We start from the raw sequence: 20,014 nt of genomic DNA, 5'->3' as shown, positions 1-20,014 counted from the left end.
GAGGGAAATTGTTGAGATGATGATTTTAAAAAGAGAGAGGCGTACTCTGTATTTCCGACGGGCGCTGAAGGCAGCACCAGCACAGACGTGGCCGTGGTGCAGCTGCTGCGTTCAAGTGACGCAGTGTCCCGACTGGAGGTAGCGAGGGCGAAGTTTCACCACTCTGCATTGCAGCCTGAGCGCTGCTGCCGGACTTCAATACAACAATGGCGACTCCCAGTCCTGACAGCAACTCCACAAGCTCCAGCAACAGCGGCAGCAGCATCGTAGGATCCACGTCGCACCAGCTTCACCAGCAGACACAGAGCAGCAGCATGCAAGGTTGGCGGCAACGGCCTCTAGTCCGTGTTTTTTCCGTGTCAACTGGAGACATTAGCGCTAGTAGGAAAAGGTAGCTTGTAGCTTTCCAGAGGGAGCAACACCATAGTAAAGACAAACACGATAAATTCGTTCTTCCGGTCGGAATTTTCAAAGTAAAAAACATACTGTAGTCCGTAAGACAGAAAACGTACCACTTTGCCGACGACCATGAGAAATATTAATACGTTAAGACACATTGCATTTGTGGCCATGGTCTGCTGTTGTTGTGAGGAGAATAGGCTAATTATTGATGATAGGAAATATAGAACAACTAGCAGTATACGACAGGTTATCACCATAGGGTTATCACATAGTTTCCTCTATGGTAAAGCATAGTATTAACAAACACAATACCAAGTAGGTGTTTGACAATTGACATTGTCTTTACAATACAATGCAAAACTGACTCACAGACCTCCGGTATTATCATTTATTTGCCTGGTCTGTTAGCGGTTTGTCAAATTGTGCTTTTATCCTGACGGTTCAGTTGCGTCATTTCCGCTACTGCTCTAACGGTCTTTAGCTAGCTTAATGTAGCTCTCCCAAAACTACACTGCTACAGGCTGTGGTACCAGGCTAACAGTGATGTTTTAGCCCCCCAGAAGCTACTGAGTCGACGGGCCTGTGTCGGCTCAGTCAGACTTGTAAGAATTTGAGTCCGCTATAACCCACGACGGTCAAACCACGACGGTCCGTGGGGATGAACTCCACGAGAGTCTGCCTACCGATACTATCACAGCAGGCAGCTACAAGTAATCAGCAAGGCCTACACTGAAGAGTTTCTCTCTGCTAAGCCAGGCCACTGTTTTCATCCACCACAAATAATACACACAGATATAAATCAGTTTAACATTGACACAGTCATTGAAGTAAAAATGAAGTGTTTTCTAATCAACTGTGGTCGTCTGAAATCCCCGAGGCGCTAAGAGTGTACTGTGTTGCTAATGATAAGTTACTTCTGACGAGATTTCATAATGTTCAGTGTTGGGCACGTTAGTTTAAAAAAGTGATTAGTTATAGTTACTTTCAACCCAAAGTAACTGAGTTAGTAACTGAATTATTACATTTTAAAAGTAACTAATTATCAGGAAATCGAACTATTGCATTAGCCTACTTTTTTAATAAAATGATCAAACATGTCAAATTACTTGGACTCGCCCCCCTAACCATAAACCTAACCTCCCTTTATCTGGAACTAACCAACTCACTCAGTATTCCTACGCACAGGCAGGCTCAGTAACGAGTAAAAAAAAAAGTTACTTTTTCCCCTTTATTACGCCATTACCGTACTGACAATAAAATGCGCTACTTGACTCAAGAAGTCCCGTCACAAAGTAATGCAGTGTATGTTAAGCTATATGCACATTTTTTTTCAGTCCATCAACTAGTCTGGAAAAAAGCCATTTATCTGCAACTAACCAAAGGCAGGCTCCGCGCCATGCGCTGTGGAACCTGCCCTGCGGAGGAATACTGAGTGAGCTGGTTAGTTCCAGATGAACAGCTTTTTTCCGACTAGTTGATGGACTGAAAAAGAATGTGTAGCCTATATAAAACGTACACTTTAACAGGTGTATTATTTTATTATTTTTTGACGGGACTTCTTGAGTCAAGTAATGGCGCATTTTATTGTCAGTAACGGTAACAGCGTTGTAACGGGGAACTTTTTTGATTACTCGTTACTGATAAAGTAGCGCCGTTAGTAATGTCGTTATTTTATAATGCCTCTATTCCCATCTCTGACAATGTCCTAGCATGAAACACACACCACCCTCAGTGTTAACATACTACTGTCCTTTACTAGAAACCAACACGTCTGCCATTTGCTAACATGATGTATATCTGTTAATTCAAAGCTAAGCTAGCTACCTGGGTGATTCTCTGAATTTGGTGCACTTTGCGTCCCTCAGATTTACCTCAAAGATTTTCAAATAAAGTAACATTTTTTGCATTTTAGTGAAAATACTAACAACAGTGTTGTAAAATATTATCAGTTCATGATTTCCTAAAGTCATGTGATGCCTTGGCTAACTAAGGATTTTTGGCTACTTTTAGCCAAATTCTTCAACCTCGTAACATTCATCCCTGTAACAAAAAATACTTTTAGGGGATTGAGTCATTGTTACAGGGTTGAAAGTTTTTTTTCAAAAATCAGACAACCCAAAGTGCACCAAATTCAGAGAATCACCCACCTAGCCTCAATCTGAATCCATTATAAGGCGAGCAGTCAAGCCTGGCCCACGGCTAGAAGAACAGCTTCTGTGTTCACTAACACACACACACCCACGTCTCAAGAGTCATGTTCGGTAATGGATGTGTTGATGGTAGCTGCTGGTTAATGGGTGGCTTTTCTATTGTTTAATTGACTGATAGCATCCATAAGCAACACAGTCATGTATCCAGTGGTCAACAGATCTGAGATGAATAATCATTGTTTCCCTGTGACACATGTCTAGTATCAAATGTTTTATCTAAACCTTACAGAAACCAACACCTGCTGGAGATGTCAGAGTGAAACAGGTATTCACACTTACTTTTACTAGGTTCAATCTGCTGTTGGGGGATATCTGTTTACATTGTGATTGTTAAGGGTAGAAACTTTCCTTCAAATGTTTCCTTTCCACCATCTTTTTTCATGCTGTGTTGGAATTTCATTTCTTTTCTTTTTTTCTGTCTTTTTTTTATTTGTTAAACCTGCATTTTTATCCGTGTATCTGCATGTTTTAAACCTAGTCTCCATATTTCTGACAAAGACCTGATGTAGACACAGTAGACAGACCCCATTTGATGAGACACTGCAGCATCAAACAACCATTAGAGTTGGGAGTGTTTTTCTCAGCAGCACAGAAAATCAAAATGTGGCTGTTCAATCTGATTTTTATGCTCAGCTTGTCCTGGTGTGTTATTGATACATACCTTCTGAGTTTGTGCCACTCTTTTTCTACTGCTATATACAGTCTGTTCAGTTTATAATATATAAAATATGATGTCCCCAATATATCACCATTCCTCCTGGCATATTCTGCAGCTGTGGTAATGGTATTTCTTATAGACATATAGTATAGCCAAATGCTTCTTAACTGGCTGGTCAGTTAGGTTTGGGTGGAAATAAAAAACAACAACAATTTAGCCCAGAAGGCAATATACAATAGTGTTTCAGTAAAGGGCCACAGCGCAGTCAGGGTTTATTTAGTTGTTCAGCGTACAGTAACATGTAGTACAGCTGCTGTTGCATGCTGGTTTATCCTCAGCTCCCCCGATACATTGCGGGAATGTGGGGACCACAATCAGCTGTAAGTTTCACTAAACAAGCTTACTGCTATTTGCCTAATTTTAAAGGGATAGTTAGGCTAAGCTTTTTTGAAGTGGGGTTGTATGAGCTACAAATGCCCATTAAGAACACTAAAGCCCCCCCCCCCACCAATGAGAAACACCGGCGCATCGCGCTGCACCGAGACACAGGCAGTACACTGTTGTCAATGAGGGACCATTAATCAGCGTATTTTCACCGGTGTGCTTAATGGGCATTTGTAGCTCATACAACCCCAGTTTGAAAACACTGAACTATCTCTTTAAACTGCTGTTAATGGCAGTGATGCTTATATGTAAAATTAGAATAAATTTCAATTGTGTCACATTTAGCCTATATATTTTATTAGCATATATTTTGCCAGAACTGTATCAAGATATGAATTTGTCAATATTATGAATACTAAAATAGTAAAGTGATGTTTCACTCTGAATTTATGTGTAACTCTAAAACAGTGGTGCATCACAAACCATTTCTTAATCTCAGCATCACCTGTTTGATGTGAAATAGAGCTGAAGTGCTAACTGCAAACCATCAGTCATTTTAATCTATTCTGATATCGAGCTGCTATATCGACCGAATCCGTTCCCCATTCTGCCAGGTTCCAGTGGAATCACATCACCACACATACAGCTCCAGGGCAGCGCACTGACCCACAGCCACCAAAATCAGGGTGGGCTTAGGGTTAGTGTAACCACTTCCTGATGGGATGGCACTTTCTAAACAATGACCCACTCAAACATAAACGAGCCACAAGAAACTTTAGTGAAATCTTTTTTCTTTACTACAGGGTTTCAGATAAGCCTGTCTGGAGTTCCCCAAAGTAAGCAATAGACTCGCACTCAAAGCACACCGACCTCTTCTGTCTGTGGGAACACCTCTCTAGTCTGAAGTGGTTTCCTTCCCCTCGCTGCCTCTCAGCCAAGTTGTGTTTCATGTTCGTCACGCTCATATTTAATTGGGATGAAACAGGGGAAGTGAAACCACTTTATACTATTGAAACAGCCTGTGTGGTGCTCTGGTAGTTGGGGAGTCTGTCCACTGTTCACTGCTATGACCTGTCACAAATTTCAGTTACGGCCAGAAAGAAGGTTCATTTGCACCTGGGCTTAAAGGTTGAGGTGTCTGTATTCAGGAGCTGGTTGAAGAGGGCATGGCAAAGAGAACTCAACACTTAAACACAGCACTTTGTAGAGAAGCCAAAGCCAGTCAGCACTTCTACTCTGAAGATGCATCACATGAAACACACCGACGTCATCCTGGTCGGAACATGTGACTTGAATCGGCCTTAAATCTGATAGGAATGCTGTCTAAGTGTTGGGTCACTTTGATCTCTGCAGGAAACTGTTCAGGTTTGAAATGCACTCTGTCCAAAAGCTTTCAATGGAACTGTTGTGAACGGGGATTCCCAATATCAGCAGCATGCAGCGAAACTCCTTCTACTGGCTCTGTTGCAGCAGCAGTTAGACCAATAATTTGAATATATATATTATTTGGACCTAAAGGCATCTTCTAAAGCCAAAGGAACTGGTTCAGGAACTGGTGCAGCATCTGAGCATTGGGAACCCCTGCACATGTGGGCACTTTGCTTGTGTTCAAAATGCATTGTGCGCTTCCTCTGGTCTTGAAGAGCTTGAGATAAACCACTGGTGTGAAAACAGCTCACAACAGAGACAATCTTTAAATCAGGTCAACGCCACACAGATAGACTTCCTCACTAGCAATAGTGAATGGATTTGGATTGCCACAACATTTGGGACACACCTTTAATTGTTGGTGCAAGCTGTTTTTAGATCGGCGGGGCAGAGAGTGAGACACGAGCTGCTCAGCTAATGCAATGGAGGCGAATGGTACTTTCGTCTTTCCCTCATTAAACTCATCAAATACACAATCCAACAACTCCAAAACGCTCTGGTGGCTGCAAATTCACTTACGCTATGAAATAATAATGTAACGCTACGAGACAAAGTTGATTTCGAGGCAAATGCATAGCTGGAACTACATTCCAGACATGGCTGCAGGGTGGAGTGATTTCAAAAGTGCAAGTAGTATTTGCTTCCTAATGTTACATTAATTATACGTTATTATCTCATAGCGTGGTGAATGTGTGGGTCACAACTTGTCCACCAGAGCGTTTTGGAGTTGTTGGATTGTGTATTTGATGAGTTTGATGAGGGACAGGGGACCTGTACCGTTCACCTCTATTGTGTTCATTGAGCAGCTCACGTCTCTGCCCCACCGATCTCAAAACAACATGCACCAATAATGAAAAGTAATGAACCTACTCCTATGACCATAGGGATTATGACAATAGTTTTTTGCCAAAATGTTGAACTATCCCTTTAATAATTCTGATTGCACATGTGCAATAAAGGCTAAACCCCACCACCCTCCAAGGATAAGCAGTATAGCCGATGGATGGTTGGAGTAAAGGCTTATCTCAAGTGTGAGCAGTCAGATGTGTCAGAGATGAGAAGGTTTTTTTTTTTTCTTTTTCTTTTTTTTTACACTTCACACTGTGTGTATCCTCTGCTTGCACCAGCTGGTTGAACCCACAGTGTGGCGTGCATGTTGTGGGAATCTGGATCTGTTTCTGTCTTCGTCCCTCCAGGTAAACGTAAAGCTCTGAAGCTGAACTTCGCCAAGCCCACAGTGAAACCCACCTCCAGGCTCCCGATCAATCCAACGCCTCCCTCCTTCCAAAACCCTCACATGTGAGTACAGCCGTTCTGAACAGGAAGTCATGTCTCATGTCAGGTTTGGTTTCATCCAGATATAACTTGATTTAATTTAGTTTATTTAATAGGGACAATGCAGGTTAACATAGTGACACTTCCACTCGTTACGAACAAGTCAATGTGACGGATGTTCTGCATACAGAGATTATAGATAATGCTAGTTTCCAACTCTATAAAGAGTATCCAGTCCTTCAGCAGCGAATGCCTGTGACTGACTGGGTGATCAGGGGTGGTCAGCTGACACACATCAGCAACATGACTCAGTTGGACCGTCCTCATTGGCCGTTGCGATTTCAAAATTAATCAGCATGGTTTATATCAGGGAGCTAGGGTGGCCAATCTTCCCCCCCTTTGAATTTCTAATGCTTCTATGTTAAATATTCACATTATATTCAAATTTTTACCTTTTTTAGCTCATTATATACACCTATACCAGCTTATTACATCCCGCGTCCACTAAAGGGCATTCCAACCAAATCTGTTATGTAAAGTTGCAACACAGTTTTACGAACTCAATATAAAGCTTTACGAAGGAAAATTGAAATATTATAAATAGTGGTGCAACCGATCACGGCACACGTGTGGTCCACAGAATGATCGGAGAAAAAAAGTGCATGTAGTGTGGGAACACATAGGAGCCGAATAAATGGGAAATAAAAAAAAACTTGTGAAGTTGAAGCTGCAGCTCTACGTCGCGCACAACAACAACAAAATAGTTTTTACTACCCCGAACTTTGTAAACATCTGTTTTTTCTAATAAGATCAACGTCTTAGTCTGTTTGGATTAATCCTTAGCGTCCCGATATCAATACAATATTGCCATGCAAAATATCGCAATACTATGCTGTATTGATTTTTCCCCCTCACCCCTAGTGTTTACAGCCTGTGGTTTACAGCCTTCTCTGTGAGATTGAAAGGCTTTTTGGCTGAACCACTACACTGGAGTGTGAGGAGTTGGGCTGCGACCCAGTTCTACTCCTGGGCGGTGTTGGCTACATGACCACAAAGATCCCTGCTGTCAGCACAAGGACTCATAGCTCAGAGTTCCAGCTAATAAATAAGACAAAAAAAATTTATTATAATGACTGGACCAAATTCCACTCACACATACTGTGTATATATACACAAATTACAACAAAAGCTTGGAGTTCACAATAATTTCATTGAAGCATAAAATGTGTCAGATTTCACAGAAGCTCAGTGATGACTGATGAAATGTTTATCACAGTTATCTATAATGTATGTTCTACTTATCACCCGTCTCTGCACTCTCTCCTTCCTGTGGCCTCTTCGTCCCGCTCTCTCCATCCTCACCATCCTCCAGAGAGCGTCTGCGGACACACAGCATCGAGTCGTCGGGGAAGTTGAAGATCTCCCCGGAGCAGCACTGCGACTTCACGGCCGAGGACCTGAGAGACCTCGGGGAGATCGGGCGAGGAGCGTACGGTTCTGTCAACAAGATGGTCCACAAGCCCACGGGCCAGATCATGGCTGTCAAGGTGACCTGACCTTCCCTCATCCACTGCCACTATACAAAGATTTTAGAGAAGCAGGGTTGTTATGGGGCTCATTTATTCAAAGTGTTTCTGTTCATGAAGCATCTGAAAAATCTCTACAATCTTCCAGTAACACGAAGAAGCATAGTTCAGCATCGAATCAATGCTGTGCCACTGTGATTCTCCCAAGTGATGAAGTGAAATATTCTGATAATCTTGGTGAAACAGGGAAAAAGAATTAGCACTTGAAGATTTGATTATCACAAAAGTATACTGTATGTCATGTAGAGAGGAGCACAGTGGGCCCCATACCTAAAATCTTAAGAAAGCAATAGGAAAAGTTAGGGGTGCACACTGTAAGTCGACTTGTAAAGCAAATATTCACATTTCCTTTTCATTCATGATCCTCACACACATTGACCTGCCACCTGTAATGACAGATTCCAGATTCTCTAAATCGCTCCTTCCATGTTTGACCAATGTTAAAAATAAAACTTTCCTGTTTGCACGTACGCAATTTATGCACAATGTCATAACCTAGCTTGTGAGCTTAGCTACATTTTCATAGCATTGCTTGTTAGTTTACAGCATAGCCAGTTAGCTTAGCTTCATCCTCATAGCACAGCTTGAACCCTTACTGGGTGTTTCTGTTGTGGGTCCATTTGTTCAGCACAAGTCAGTAAATGAAGTAATTCAAAACATAAGGTTACATAACAGGTAGCCAGTCAAATCACATTTTCTGTTATAGGACTGACCCCACTGTTGTGGTCCAGCCAAAATCTGGACGTAGATTTGATCTTGTAACAGTCATATAGCTGAGATTAAACTTTTCATTTTGGTTTGATGCTACCTGCACTTGTTGAGAAAAAATCATAAATCTGTTTATCAATAGAAAATAATCTGCCACTTTCTTGAATCAGTCCTTCTTCAACTCCCCGCATACTCAGGACAAGACATAGAGTTTGGGCTATGAAGAGTTTTATGATTTTACCAAGGTACCAATCTGTTCATCCAAAAAAAAAATGCTGGTAAATCAATAATGAGTGGGAGCACTGGGAGCATCACATGAACTCCAAATTATCTTCATTTGTATTCATCTATCACAAAGCACATCCAGGTCATGACTCCGTTTAACAAGGTGAAAAGACACAAATACAAAATGTGTTAACTAATTCCGTGTGTGTGTGTGATCTGTCCCTCAGAGGATTCGCTCCACTGTGGACGAGAAGGAGCAGAAGCAGCTGCTGATGGATCTGGACGTGGTGATGAGGAGCAGCGACTGTCCCTACATCGTTCAGTTCTACGGCGCCCTCTTCAGAGAGGTCTGACAAACCCGCATGTCCCTCAAATGCACCACACCAGTACCACCTCAAGTAGCATTCATATTAGTTACACAGCCAGGGGGAGAACAGGAAAATCCCATGCTGCTTATATGGATTAGTTTTTCAGAGGGATTGTACTGGGGCACTTGCAGGAAATGTTTGTATTTAACCTTCATATGCGACTCTGTTGTTTCAGGGCGACTGTTGGATCTGTATGGAACTAATGTCTACCTCATTAGACAAATTCTACAAATATGTATATTGTGCATTAGATGACGTCATTCCAGAGGAAATTTTAGGCAAAATAACATTAGCGGTGAGTGGATTAATATCATTCCCTTCATGGAATTTCAATACCGGATTGTATAAAAAGTTGACATGATGGTGTGTTTTATTTATTTTCTTTTGTCTTCTACAGACCGTTAAAGCACTGAACCACTTAAAAGAAAACTTGAAAATAATTCACAGAGGTAAGTGAATTCCGTCAAGATTTATTCCTCGCACTGTACACAGGATGCTCTGAAGTACTGTTCTCTGATCAGAATGATATCTAAATATTTATGTTGGAATTTGCAGTTAAAAGCTGAAATCAGACAGATTGTGTGTGTGTCCTGTGGTTTCAGACATCAAACCTTCCAACATTCTTATGGACCGAAAGGGAAACATCAAGCTGTGTGACTTTGGCATCAGCGGTCAGCTGGTGGACTCGATAGCAAAAACCAGAGACGCCGGCTGCAGGCCTTACATGGCAGTAAGTGACCAGCAGTGAAAACTCACAGGAGTCCCTGACCTAGAATCTGACCCCAGACCAGAGGACTCATTATTTATAATTCTTATTTATACAGCCTCTGTGTAGTGTTGGTTGTGTTTATCAGCTCCATCCTTTTCAGTAGAACCAGATTGTCCCGTTCTTTAATTTGATCAAGATCTTTATCAACTAACTAAACTAAACTGAACTCAAATTTTACTCGATGCAGCTAAAGTTCATATAGATTCACTGTATATAAGTAATGCAAAGTAAAGTAACTCCAGAAATAAACAGTGGTAGGGCCCTATAAAATCTGTTTTTATTTTTTCCCAAATTCCGTTTCTTCCGTTTAATTTTTTGGAAATTGTTTTTTTCCATTTAAATTTTTGGGAATTCAGTTTTATTTACCTTTTACTCTTATTTTACTACCAAAAAGAGTGTGTTTTAAAGGGACTACAAGGAGTTTTGGAAAGTGAAGTGTTTTCACACTACATTTCCCATGAGCCTCCGCACGCACGTGAAATTCTTGGACCGGCGCAAGGCGGATGAAAGTGAAAACATTTGCCAAGAATGTTTTCATTAATCAAGAATGAAAGTTGGAGGTTGGAAGACGATCAGATACTGTCGTAGTTCCGACCATAAGCGGCGATCCGGCGGTGTTATTCCCATGACCCACCAGCGTCCGGGAAACCGAAAGTAGGAAATGCTGGGCGAGCTGACCACTAATATCAAAATAACTATAAAGTGCCACCCAGATTTGCTTCCCTCTGTGCAATTTTCCCCAGACATTTGTTCCTCTTCCACACGAAAACAGCATTTCAGTTTCGGGATGTCGCGCGTTAAAAACAGATTCCCTTTTAACCGGCCAATTCCGCGATTCTGTCTGCAATTCCGTGATTGCAGAAATCATAGGGCCCTACAGTGGTTTCATCTGAAGTGAAAGAAAGTACTGTATGAGGAAGTGAAGTGTGTGACAGTCTCAGATTATGTTCTCATGTGTTGTCAGCCTGAGAGGATAGACCCCAGTGCTTCCAGACAAGGCTACGATGTCCGCTCTGATGTGTGGAGTCTGGGAATAACCCTGGTAAGACCGCTGATGTCATCAGGTTTTCCAAATATTACCTGTTCTACGTGAGGGAGACCTGTGTCAACCTGTTTGTGTGTGTGTGTTTCAGTACGAGCTGGCCACAGGCAGATTTCCTTACCCCAAGTGGAATAGTGTTTTCGATCAGCTGACTCAGGTGGTGAAAGGAGAACCTCCCCAGCTCAGCAACTCAGAGGAGAGGCAGTTCTCCACCAAGTTCATTAACTTCGTCAACCTATGGTAACATACCATCGCACTGTCAATATTAATTTTCATTATCAGCTAACAGAGGTTTTGAATGAGCTCAGTCATTGGTCCACAGCAGCTCTGATGTGTGTTTTCTTTCTCTGTGCAGCCTTACAAAGGATGAATCAAAAAGGCCAAAGTACAAGGAGCTTCTGGTGAGTTTTATTCCATGGTTTAGCTACAGATCGCTTTATCTTTAGAACATGTGTTTGGTCAGGATGATGAAGCTGCAGTCAGGGAGTGAGAAAAACAAGTGGTACAGAAAATTCAGGAAGTCTTCCACCCCTTAACTTTTTACATTGAAGCAATTCCCCTCCTCAGCCCAGACACCAGGAGGAATGATGTTGGTAAGAGAGGAGACCAAGAACATGAGCTTCACTCTGAGCTTCAGAGAAACTTCCAGAACTGCTGCACTCCACCGATCTAGACTTGATGTCTGAGTGTCCAGACGAAGCCTCTCCACAGAGACAGTTTGTAAAGAGCTGAAGGGCTCTTAGACAGAGAGAAACCAGACATTAGAAGTGGTTGTCCCTCTGGAAGTTTCTCCAGAGTGATCATCAGGTTCTTGATCTCCTCTCTTCTCCCTGATGTCTCAGTCAGTACAGGTCCTGGTCGTTCCAAATTGGGAACCTTCATCTCAGCAGATTTTTATTCATTCTTCCCCAGATGTGAGCACCTGAGATAAACCGTCTGAATATTTATGTCAATGTGATATCTCACTTTTTTATTTGCACAACTTTCTTCTGTCTCTCTATTATCATAACTGGCCTTTTGGCTCCACACCCCCACGATAAGTAGGATAGCCACCCTCTCCATCATGTACTGGACAGAGTTCCTTCTCTAGAAGGCTCATACAGCTCTGCTGTCGCAGGGACTGTTATGAAAAATCCTTCTTGACAAATACAATAAGGCTTCATAACAGTTTATCTTTGTCCAGTGAGAACAGACTGGACTCTAGTTATAACACCTCGTCAGTTTTTAGCAGAGTTCTTACAACATTACATCATTATCTATTTATTTTTGGACATTTTCGATAGATATTTTATTATATATTTCAAATTGTTTAAATTTCATTCTTATTCTCTGTTACACTAATGTGAATTCTGCTGTAGCAAATTAATTCCCCAGCCTAGGATGAATAAACTATCTCTATCCATCTGTCTGTAATTAGGATAAGTAGTAAAGTTAATGTGATGGGATGGGATGGGATGGGGGGGTTGTTCAGACACACAAAACAACTTCCTGATCATAACCAAAAAAGCTATTTAGGGCTGTTATAGTGCTGACTGATAAGAGAAATGATTCTAGTATAAAACTGCAAAGTAACTAAATGTGAGAAAAGGGGAATGGTCTGGACATGATTTTCCAGCTGAGCGATTCAACCTAAATTGCCACATTAGCTGCCTGTCAGGATGAAGAGCTGTGGAGCAAGTGCTGTTTTCATCCAACAATCAGACTGACATGTTGTGCGTGTCTCCCTCAGAAACACCCCTTCATCATGATGTACGAGGAGCGGTCCGCGGACGTGGCCAGCTACGTGTGTCGCATCCTGGACCAGATCCCCGCCTCTCCCATCTCTCCCATGTATGTGGACTGACTGAGTTAGGCCCGGGGAGGGGGATGGGTGGGGTCACCCATCACCCGATCACACTGGGTGGGGAACTAAGCTTTGTGATGCGACGCTTGACATCTTAGCCCTCAGAGTTACGTAGGATCATCTGTTTATTCACTTGTTCCAAAGAACAAAGGAACCGAGTGCAATCTGCCCGGTGCAATAAGACAAATATTGCTAATCGAACTCCTTGTTAATATTATCATCCACCTTCAGACAGAAAAAAACTTGAAGACATAACATTGTCTTAGTAACATACATCTTTGTGTGTGAGGAAAAAGGAATAGAATCCACATATATGGTATAAATATATTTACTTGAACTCAAACACAGAATCTACCAAATAAAAAAACAGCGATACTCTCGACTTAAGAACAAAAACAGCCGCCTGTTGGATTGTACATCGTGGACTGTATGTTTGCATAATGTGCGTTCACCTCTGACTTGTTGATATGTACAGATGTGTGCTGACGGACACACACACACCTTTCACGCAGTTTGTTGCCGGCACCTTCACTCGTGGTAAATGACGGAGTATGCAACAGTTGGTGGTGGTTCATGGGCGTGGTGTTGTTGCTTTTTTCTTTTTTCTTTTTCAATATGCAAATCTGTGAGAGTTCATCCAGACACGTCATCAGGAACGATTTGAGGTTTCTCGCCTCGGCCGTCGGCCCCAGATTCTCTGCTGCTCATGTGTTGTTGTGTTGAGTCAGAGAGCAAACCCTGAGGGTAAAAACACATAGAGCATTCACAATTACTGAACCCTAAGAACAGTTTCATCCCAATTCAGGCAGTATGGATAAGTGATTGAATGAGCCTTTTTCAAATCCTATAAGTTTTAGCTTTCAAATAATTAACGTTAAACCTGAGATCTGACATGTTGACTCGATGGATGAATTGAACCAACTGGTGTTGTCTACTTCATTAAACATTCTTTTACGTGACTGTAAAAGATAAACTGAAAGTAACGCCAGATCATTTTTCTACACAGGAACGTGATGTCGGTCTCTTTCAAAATGCAAAATCTCATTCCTCATTTCATCATTTCAGACAGAACAGAATGAACATTGACCAACTATGCCTGATAGTATCTGTTTTTTCTTTAGAGCTCTTTGCCAATAAAAGTTAGAATAAAGAAATTTGTTAGCAACAGTGAATCACAAATCTTTGGATCAATTGGTTGTTCTTCAAAACCTGTTGTAGCATTTTGCTTGTTTTGTGTGGCATACAAAATGTACACATAGATACCAAATAATTGTGTCGTACCAAACAAGGAAATATGTGATTTCATATGACATCAGCAGGATTGTTTGGAAACAAAAATGGAGATTTTTATGAAGTGCCAACCAGATTCAAATTCTAATTTCTATGACTCAAATGTAAAAATACCAGATGAGAGACACAAACTGGGGCTCAGCCAATGTGACATTGCCTGGCGTAAAGTAACTTTAGGACACCGTGTCCTTCAGTGTAAATGTGTTTGTATATAGTGCATCTACTCTGCTGTTCCTGGCAGGTTCTACTTGACTGCTGAGGCTTGTTACTCAGACAGATGATCAGACGACACGGTGAGGAGGTCATAGCACTGTTCACCACACTGATCACAGACCCACCACACTGCCACACAGAGGCAAACAGCAGTAACTACCTTTCAAAGGAACAATGAGAAACAATAGATGCTGCTAAAACGACAAAGTGTCCGTCGAACCGGGAGGGGAGGACAGTTTACCGCTCATTGACCCTTATGGTGACCATGAACTCAGCATGCTCCTCTGTGACTCGCACGTCTCTCTGGTTTGCACTGATGAGAGAATGTTTCAGCACCATTTATTACTCTTGGGATGCGTCTCCGTGGCCTAAGAATATGTCCCCTCGCCTGTCCCCCTCCTAGACTCAGTTTTACCTCTGCTGGGTCAAGGGACAGTGGAGCTGCAAAAGTGAGACTGCTGAGACGGCCCCTCCCTTATTCCTTCGCAGAAAGCCACGACCAGTGGAAGTTTGCTACATAACCAAACTGCCTGTATGGCTGACAACTCTTTAAACATCGGGGCACTGTAGAGACTTCATGTAATAAATGAATAGGTCCGATATGATATGGCCTGTTCGACAAGAAGCCAAAGTTATGTACATTAATGATCAGTGAAAGAGTCTGTTAAAGGTGGAGTAAGCGATTCTCATCCTGAACACTTTTCAGCACTGCATTAATACAGTGCTATCCCAGTCAGTCAGGTACAGAGAGTCTGCATGCTCATGCACAGGATAAGAGCAAGAAGAAGAGTTGGAGGGGAAAGGGTGGCAGTTTCTACTTCTCCAAAGTTGTGATGTTAGCTTTTAGTAGATAGGTGCGTTGTTAGCATCTCTGCCTGCAGCTGGTGTGCTGCTTATGGCCATCGTTAGCTTAGAGGCAGCAGTTTCCACTGTTAGTTTGCCGTCTGGTTGTTTTGTTTGTTCTGTATCATGGTGTTCGTCCAAAGAAAAAAACTTGAAAAAGGTTTTATAGCCTCAAAACAAGATGGCTAACACAGTGGATTTATTTGGTTGGATGCAAACTTTCAAATGCTGCCACTATATGTTAGCTTAGTTTAATGCTACAGGCTACCCTGTTGGATGTAACTTCCATGTCCAATAGGAGGCTCTGAGAAGCTCTGTTACCTTGGTGATGCCCATCCATGAATTTGTTAGTCTTTCTCCAGAATCACTTTACTCCACCTGAAAATTAATTAACAGACTTCCTTCATCTGATTGACGTTTAGATTTATATTTTATCTTTTGACATTTCCCTCCACTATAGGCTTTATTACATTTAGTTTACATTGAGTTTGCTTTAAAGGAACCTTCATACCTAAAGGGATGGCAGTGTTCGTGTTTATAAAGTCGTATCAAAATAAAATCAATCTTTATGACATAGGCCTCTACAGATGTCGGCCTCATGGAAAATGGTCACTGTTGTCTGGGTCACTCTCACAGCAAACTTGACTGAAGACCTGTGGCTTACTCATCGGGGCCAAACATTACAACCGAGATGGTGGAGATGCATGGTCGACCAGACACGGTTCTCTCTGTGGGAGAGTTTTGTCGGCTCTGTTCTTTCCATTTCATTTTTGTGATGATAAATGGTGCAAACCCCTGAGAGAAGCCACGGCTCACACAAACACACAAGACACAACAGAATAAGTTTGTTTCTGTGCAACAGTCTACGGATCTGTTCGTCTCTCATAGGATGTGTTTCCAGGAAGCTAACTTACCACTGGTGAATATGAATCTCCAGGGTACATGTTGTATAAATTGCAATTTACTAGAATGTTCATATTAGATTATAAGATAATATTAAGGGCAATGAATATTATATTGTATCTTTATCAAGGGTTACAAATAAAGTTCCCATGGAAAAGATGAAAAGATTTTTACTGTGTGCTTCTTGTGAATTGGACATAAAAGAGCGAAAATTATTTTTGCTGTGATAAGTTTATTGCTTTTCTTTCTGTAGTATACAGGGATGCAGGCAAATACTGTTTTTACAATAGTATAGCAAGTCAGTGGCCAAGCAACATGGAAGCTTCTGTCACGAGTGTGTTTTCTTCTTTTTTGTCTTGATGAGGGAAAATTGTTGTGAAATGAACCCAGGTAAAAATGAAAAAAAAGAACAAAAAAAAAAAGTCCAGTAGAAATTCTAACAGTGGTGAGAAAGTAAAGAATGTCAATATTCGGAATGGGAGTTAACAGCTCACATGTAACCATAGAACTCATTTTAATAAGTGCAACACTTAATAAGTAAAAGAAACTGAGCAACATTTGGTCGGAACAGAAAAAAAAGAGACCCACGTTTACAGAGGACACAACTAAATGCAAGAAATTTATTGGCCGATGCACTCACAGCGATAGTGTGACATGGCGGGAAATGACACCAGAGAAGTCGGAGTTCTTAAAAATAAGTTAGCATGTTAGCCTATCTGCCAACAAAACCGACTACCAGCACTTCTTCTTGTACAAAAACAATAATTTGTGGTTTTAAAAACACGATTAACAGTGAGCTTTAGAGACGCTGGTGGGAGGTAAGCTATTTGGGCTAAGCTAACATGTTTCCAAGGACAGTGAATGACGTGGAGCTCATTATGATATTGTACCAGTCAGAGGTGCCAGTAGGTAGATTTCGTCACCAAGTTAGCTAGCTAAGCTAACGGGCTAGCTGTTAACGTCTAGCAGACAGATACAGTCGAGTTGAAACAATTACTTAAAAAAAATGTATCTTACTCTGTGTAAATCCCACAATGTTACATTACTCCTTCAAGTGTGTGTGACAAAAACAGACAATTACTGACCAAAATCTACAACTTGAAGATGGTGTTTTCTTCAACAAAAAAAACCCCAAAAAACATTCACATTAGGCTAACTACTGTGTGCCGAGGCTGGCTCCGGTATGTGTTCGTATTGTGTTGCGTTATATTTAGTATTCACAGTAAAGGTCTGAATATATTATCTTTTCCTATTCACAAGTGCTAAGAATGGGCATTTCCACTTCACATGATTCTTTTAAGTGTTTCAGTGAGCGTAGCTTCTCAAAGTGGTTCCTTCACTTTGCATCACATTTTTAAGAGGACTGGTTTCATGTCAATACGTCGGCATAGAGTTTTCTGTTCAATCCAAAAAGAGCTCCGATCTTCTAAGAGGGAATGCCAGTATAAATACAGCATAAAGTATAAATATAAAAAAACACAAAATAAATAACTGTGATTGGCTTGAAGATAGACAGGGTGAAATTTATAAAAAAAAAAAAAGTAGAGATGAAGTTGTATTTCTCATCAACATTTGTCTGATTTCAAAGAATTGGAGTTTACTATATCAATATCAATATCTGTTGTCACCTTTTAGGGAGGAGTAAATTCATACAAAATTGTAAAGGGGAATTGGTATAAAAGCCATATAGCAAAGACAAGGCACAGTTAGTCTTCCAATTTAAGTGATAAGACATTAATTTCTCTCCATGTGGATGAAAAGGCCAAATGGTGAAAAGAAACTAGTATAAAAAAAGACCTTCAAAGGAATGACAACCACTTGTACACACATATTCTAAGTTCAAGCAAACTGTGACAAATGTGTATTAAGCTAGAGGTGCACCGTGAGATTTTTTTTTTGTGTCATATTTACATCAAATGAGACGTCGATTACATAAAACACTTGATCTGTGGTCAGCACTGACAAAATATGCAGACGTCAACTTGTCTCTGTCAGTACATGTTATATTATTTACAAAAATGGCCGCACTAAGCAATTCCAATTCACCTTGTAATTCCTTTTGATTGTTTGTCTTTTTTTCCAGTAATACAAACATAGACTCAGAAAGTTTACAATGATTGTCAAAGTGTGTCTTCAAGTCTAGGTGGCATAACACTGATGTTGCATAAGGTGTAAAGCACAGTAATCACGTCCTTCCATTGTGTAGAAAATCCTTCATGTGTCATACTTGTGTGGCAGTTGTGTGATTGCGTCGAGAAGCACCTGGTCTTTGGAAACTGGGGTGCCAGCCAGCGACATGAGAACCTAAATATAATTTTTGAGTTCATCTTCTGACATAGACGGATGTATCCTAAAGATCTGACATCCCAGTGGGTTCATAAGAAGTCAACCGTGGCACTTGGACTGAAGCTGTTGGAGGAAGAATTTCGAATAGTCTTTGGTTGTGGGCGGAGCATGACGTCAGCTGTTGATGCTGGTGTCTCTGTGATTGACAGCTGACGACACTTTGTGCGGTGACCCTCTCACCAGTGCTCCAGGTGCAGGTCCATAGCAGAGTTTAAGTTTATGTCTGTGATGTCCAGGAACTCTGTGTTGAAGATGCTGGGGCCGGCGGGCGGAGCCACGCTGAAGGCCGCGGCCGAGCTGGGCGGCATCAGGTCCAGCCACTCCATCGTCTCCCACGGCGTCTCGCTGAACGTCATGCTGACCATCCCCTGCACCTCGGGGAAGGTGGACGCCTTGGTGCCGATGGGCGACAGCGGGGTGTCCATCTGCTCCCTGCCGGCCACCAGTTTGTCCTGCGGGGCGTGGTGAGGATGGCGGTGGTGGTTTTGGGGGCTGCCGTACCCTTCCCTCTCTCTGTTCCCGTCCTCTTCCAGGCCGCCGTCCTCCGTAGCCATTTTAAGGAGGGCCGCCGCCTCCCCTCCCCGGCCGATCGGACTTCCCAGCAGGGTCTCCAGGTGGCTCTCTGCGACGTGATTGGCCGGGTGGTCGTAAGCGGGCTGGGTGGGGTACAGCTGTTCGTAGTGACGGTGGAACCTCGGGATGAGGAGGCCGGGACACCCTGGGGACACAGTAATGTGAGGCACAACTTTGGTTACAGAAGACCTCTCCCTCTCTTCTCTGGCGTTAGCTGGCATCTCTTGAAGAGGAAGAGGAGAGGAAGAGGAGAGAGGGTCAAGGCAGGAAGTGGGACCTGATACCAGAGTGTGGGGTGAGATCTGAAGCCAGTGCACTGAGTGAGTTACATACGTTTAAATCTAAGTCATGCAGTGATGGTTTTCCTCCTGGTGACCAACATCCGTCACTGAGTGTAACTCACCTCCACTCTCTATGAGGACGTCCAACAGTTCATCCATCTGCTGACTTCTGGTCAATTGCTGCAAAGATAATCAAATAAATTCTTGTTATCAACTGAACATTTGTTTTGTTTACTTTGTTAAGAAATATTTCAATTCTATATACTCAGTTCTCTAATACAAAAAATATGCAAATCAAGCAATCAACTCAGATTTGTTGCAGAACAGAGTTTCTGTAACAGATGGGTTTTTTTATGGACCATTTTTCCTTTAATATGTGGTGAACTGAATCTGCCCTAATCACAAAAATAACATGACACAATAGAATGAGTCATAAAAACATTACTTTTACTTGAACACATTAGGAACACGCTTTTATCCGAATAGACAAACAAGGGGGATCAGCCCTAAATCTACTGTAATACAGATTTACAAAAATGAACGTCATTTTATGTCACATTTTTCTTAATGGATGCCGCTATTTTAAATTTAATATTGTTTTTGTTGCATGACTCCTTTTTGATAATACGATACATTACCCCCTCCAATCCTTGAACACCCAGCTACT

At 41.8% G+C, this 20,014-nt stretch overlaps 2 protein-coding genes across 23 annotated transcripts in view; one reads left to right on the top strand and one right to left on the bottom strand.

Annotated features, from left to right (window-relative positions):
• Positions 1-85: 85 nt before the first annotated feature.
• On the top strand, positions 86-13,642 carry map2k4b (mitogen-activated protein kinase kinase 4b). Of its 6 annotated transcripts, none has more exons than XM_085762023.1 (13): positions 86-321; positions 2,842-2,877; positions 4,458-4,490; positions 6,279-6,381; positions 7,730-7,904; positions 9,104-9,223; positions 9,420-9,539; positions 9,642-9,693; positions 9,847-9,974; positions 10,978-11,055; positions 11,147-11,295; positions 11,411-11,456; positions 12,785-13,642. In XM_085762023.1, exons 1-13 carry the CDS (start codon positions 207-209, stop codon positions 12,896-12,898), a joined length of 1,269 nt encoding a protein of 422 aa, XP_085618149.1. In that variant the 5' UTR covers positions 86-206; the 3' UTR covers positions 12,899-13,642. The 6 variants fall into 6 exon arrangements, with proteins under 6 accessions (XP_085618149.1, XP_085618153.1, XP_085618151.1 ...); XM_085762027.1 differs by having other exon boundaries at positions 6,321-6,381; positions 12,785-13,262; XM_085762025.1 differs by lacking the exon at positions 4,458-4,490.
• Positions 13,643-17,281: 3,639 nt separating this feature from the next.
• myocd (myocardin) overlaps positions 17,282-20,014 on the bottom strand; it is a 111,254-nt gene continuing 108,521 nt past the window's right edge. For 10 of the 17 annotated variants that reach the window (XM_085762009.1, XM_085762005.1, XM_085762008.1 and 7 more), the window contains 2 exons: positions 19,470-19,527; positions 17,282-19,289 (listed from right to left, as the gene is read on the bottom strand). In XM_085762009.1, coding sequence (XP_085618135.1) covers positions 18,670-19,289; positions 19,470-19,527 — 678 coding nt within the window. In that variant the 3' untranslated portion in view covers positions 17,282-18,669. The remainder of the gene's footprint in view (positions 19,290-19,469; positions 19,528-20,014) is intronic. The other 7 variants (XM_085762006.1, XM_085762011.1, XM_085762015.1 and 4 more) reach the window with 1 other exon arrangement.

Source organism: Trachurus japonicus, chromosome 19 (assembly GCF_045865225.1).
Source record: "Trachurus japonicus isolate A0001 chromosome 19, Traja_1.0".
NCBI lineage: Eukaryota > Metazoa > Chordata > Actinopteri > Carangiformes > Carangidae > Trachurus > Trachurus japonicus.
The sequence above is the reverse complement of the archived record's forward strand: the minus strand, read 5'-3'. Positions and strand labels throughout refer to the sequence as shown.

What these genes read in the sequence shown, in the direction of transcription:
- map2k4b (XM_085762023.1), top strand. Translation starts at nt 207, where the DNA reads ATGGCGACTCCCAGTCCTGACAGCAACTCCACAAGCTCCAGCAACAGC. An exon ending in TAGGCAAAATAACATTAGCG is followed by an intron (nt 9,540 to 9,641) that starts GTGAGTGGATTA and finishes TGTCTTCTACAG; the next exon opens with ACCGTTAAAGCACTGAACCA. An exon ending in CAAAGTACAAGGAGCTTCTG is followed by an intron (nt 11,457 to 12,784) that starts GTGAGTTTTATT and finishes TGTCTCCCTCAG; the next exon opens with AAACACCCCTTCATCATGAT.